General features: G+C 39.5%; 1 protein-coding gene across 1 annotated transcript; it reads right to left on the bottom strand.

Annotated features, from left to right (window-relative positions):
• Nucleotides 1–276: 276 nt before the first annotated feature.
• Nucleotides 277–903, bottom strand: LOC133817634 (uncharacterized). The gene has a single exon (XM_062250211.1). The coding sequence runs from the start codon at nt 901–903 to the stop codon at nt 277–279; it is 627 nt and encodes a 208-aa protein (XP_062106195.1).
• Nucleotides 904–2,346: the final 1,443 nt, after the last annotated feature.

The raw sequence follows: 2,346 nt of genomic DNA, 5'->3' as shown, positions 1-2,346 counted from the left end.
ATGAACAAAAATTAAAAAGAGTTAAATAGAAAATAAAAATTACAAACACATAAAAACTCGAATTAAAAATAACATTGGGTTGCCTCCCAAAAATTCTTTATTTAACATCTCCAGCTGGACGCTCATTTCTTTCATTAAACTTCAACCCGGGTCAAGTCCACCCCGCTCATCCTTTAAAGCCATAGTGTCATAAGCAAAAACTCATATTTTGATGTTGCTAATAATCAAAGCCTTCCACTGCTCGTGTAGCCTTCAAGCCTTCCCACTATAGAACCGTTACAAACAATGACGAACTGCTCGACTACCAATTTCTGCATTGGTTTTTCTCTTGGTGGTTTCCAAATTAGTACCACCACTACAAACCACATCCACTCTACAACAAGTTGGAATATCAGTTGTTGCAAAAACATTAAATGTTACATCTTCGTTTTGCACTCGCAGCTTCAACTCCCCCTTTTGTACATCAATTAGTGCTCTCCCTGTGGCTAAGAATGGTCTTCCCAAAATGATGGGAATGTTTGCATCTTCCTCCATATCTAGAATAATAAAATCAGCAGGGAAGATAACTTTACCAACCTTAACTAAGACATCCTCAATTACTCCACGAGGTTGCTTAACAGAGCGGTCTGCCATTTGTAAGGACACGATAGTGGGGCTAGCTTCTCCCAATTTCAGCTTCCGAAAAATAGATAAGGGCATTAAATTTACACTAGCCCCTAAGTCACATAAGGCCTTGGTCATAACAGAATCTCCTATTGAGCAAGGAATCGCGAAACTACCTGGATCTTTAAGCTTGGGAGGTAGTTTCTTATGCAAAATAGCATTGCACTCCTCAGTAAGCACCATTGTCTCATAATCCTCCAACTTCTTTTTCTTTGACAAGATTTCCTTCATAAACTTCATATAACTTGGCATTTGTTCAAGTGCCTTGGAAAAAGGTATGTTAATGTGAAGTTTTCAAAAAATGTCTAGAAACTTCGAAAACTGCCTCTCAAGTGTCTTCTTTTGAAGTCGTTGAGGATATGGAATCTTGATGTGGTGCTCATAACCCATTGGTGACTGCTTCTTCTCAAGGTCTTCAATAGCCTCTTCTTCTACCTTACACTCATTCTCAACATCAACTTTTGGTGCAGGTATAGACTTCTCGACTGACTCTTCCAACTTCTTCCCGCTCCTCAAAGAGATTGCATTACACTGCTCTTTAGGATTCACCTCTGTATTACTTGGAAAATTTCCTTGAGGCCTACTTTGTAACATACTTGCCAATTGACCAAATTGCATCTCAAGATTCCTGATGGATGAGTGAGTTTCTATCATAAATTGAGATTGAGAGTTGGTCAGAGTTAACAGTGCAGCTTGTAACTCATTTGTCTTCTCTTGAGCAACAAGTAGTATTAGTGGTTGTAATGGTGCCTGAGGTGGAACTTGAAGCATAGGTTGCTAAATTTGTTGAGGACCCTGATTATTTCTCCATACAAAATTAGAATAATTTATCCACCCTTGATTGAACGGGTTGGAGAATGGATTATTATCTTGCCTATTGAAATTTCCCATCATATTTACCTATTCCATGGGAATGGAGTTCATCTCAACTACCATGCACTAGTCAAATGGGTGAGGACCACCACAATTATGACATACCGCTTGGATTTGCATGACTTGAGTGGCCATAGAATTTTATTTCAATTGCTTGGTCAATGATGCAACCTGAGCAGTGAGAGTAGTAATAGCATCCAGCTCATGCATACCAGCTACCTTCTTATTTCTATCCCGTTCACTAGGCCACTGATAGTTATTCATGGCCATTTCTTCAAGCAATTCATAAGCCTCATTAGCACTCTTGCTCGTGAAAGCACCTCCTGCTACATCGTCAATAATGGTGCGAGTCGTCCCACACAAACTGTTGTAAAAATTATGGACTAGCATCCCTTTTTCAATCCCATGATGAGGAAACTTCCTCAAAAGCTCCTTAAACCTGTTCAATGCATAATAAAGAGACTCACTATAAAATTGAGAGAAGTTATTAATTTCCCCTCTTAACTTTGCAGCCTTGGATGGAGGGAAAAATTTAGCAAGAAATTTCAGAGCTAATGCCTCCCATGTAGTGATTGAGTTGGCTTGAAGAGAGTTCAACCAACTTTTAGCTCTATCCTGCAGTGAGAACGGGAACAATCTCAGTCTAATAGCATCTTCGGTGACCCCATTATATTTAAAAGTTCAACACAGCTCCAGGAAATTGGCTATGTGTGTATTGGGATCCTCAGTAGGGAGTCCACCAAACTGGACAGTAGAATGGACCATTTGCAGAATCGCCGACTTAATTTCAAAATTATTGGCTGCAACTGC

This window comes from Humulus lupulus, chromosome 1 (assembly GCF_963169125.1).
Source record: "Humulus lupulus chromosome 1, drHumLupu1.1, whole genome shotgun sequence".
Taxonomy (NCBI): Eukaryota; Viridiplantae; Streptophyta; class Magnoliopsida; order Rosales; family Cannabaceae; genus Humulus; species Humulus lupulus.
The sequence above is the reverse complement of the archived record's forward strand: the minus strand, read 5'-3'. Positions and strand labels throughout refer to the sequence as shown.

What these genes read in the sequence shown, in the direction of transcription:
- LOC133817634 (XM_062250211.1), bottom strand. Translation starts at nt 903, where the DNA reads ATGAAGTTTATGAAGGAAATCTTGTCAAAGAAAAAGAAGTTGGAGGAT.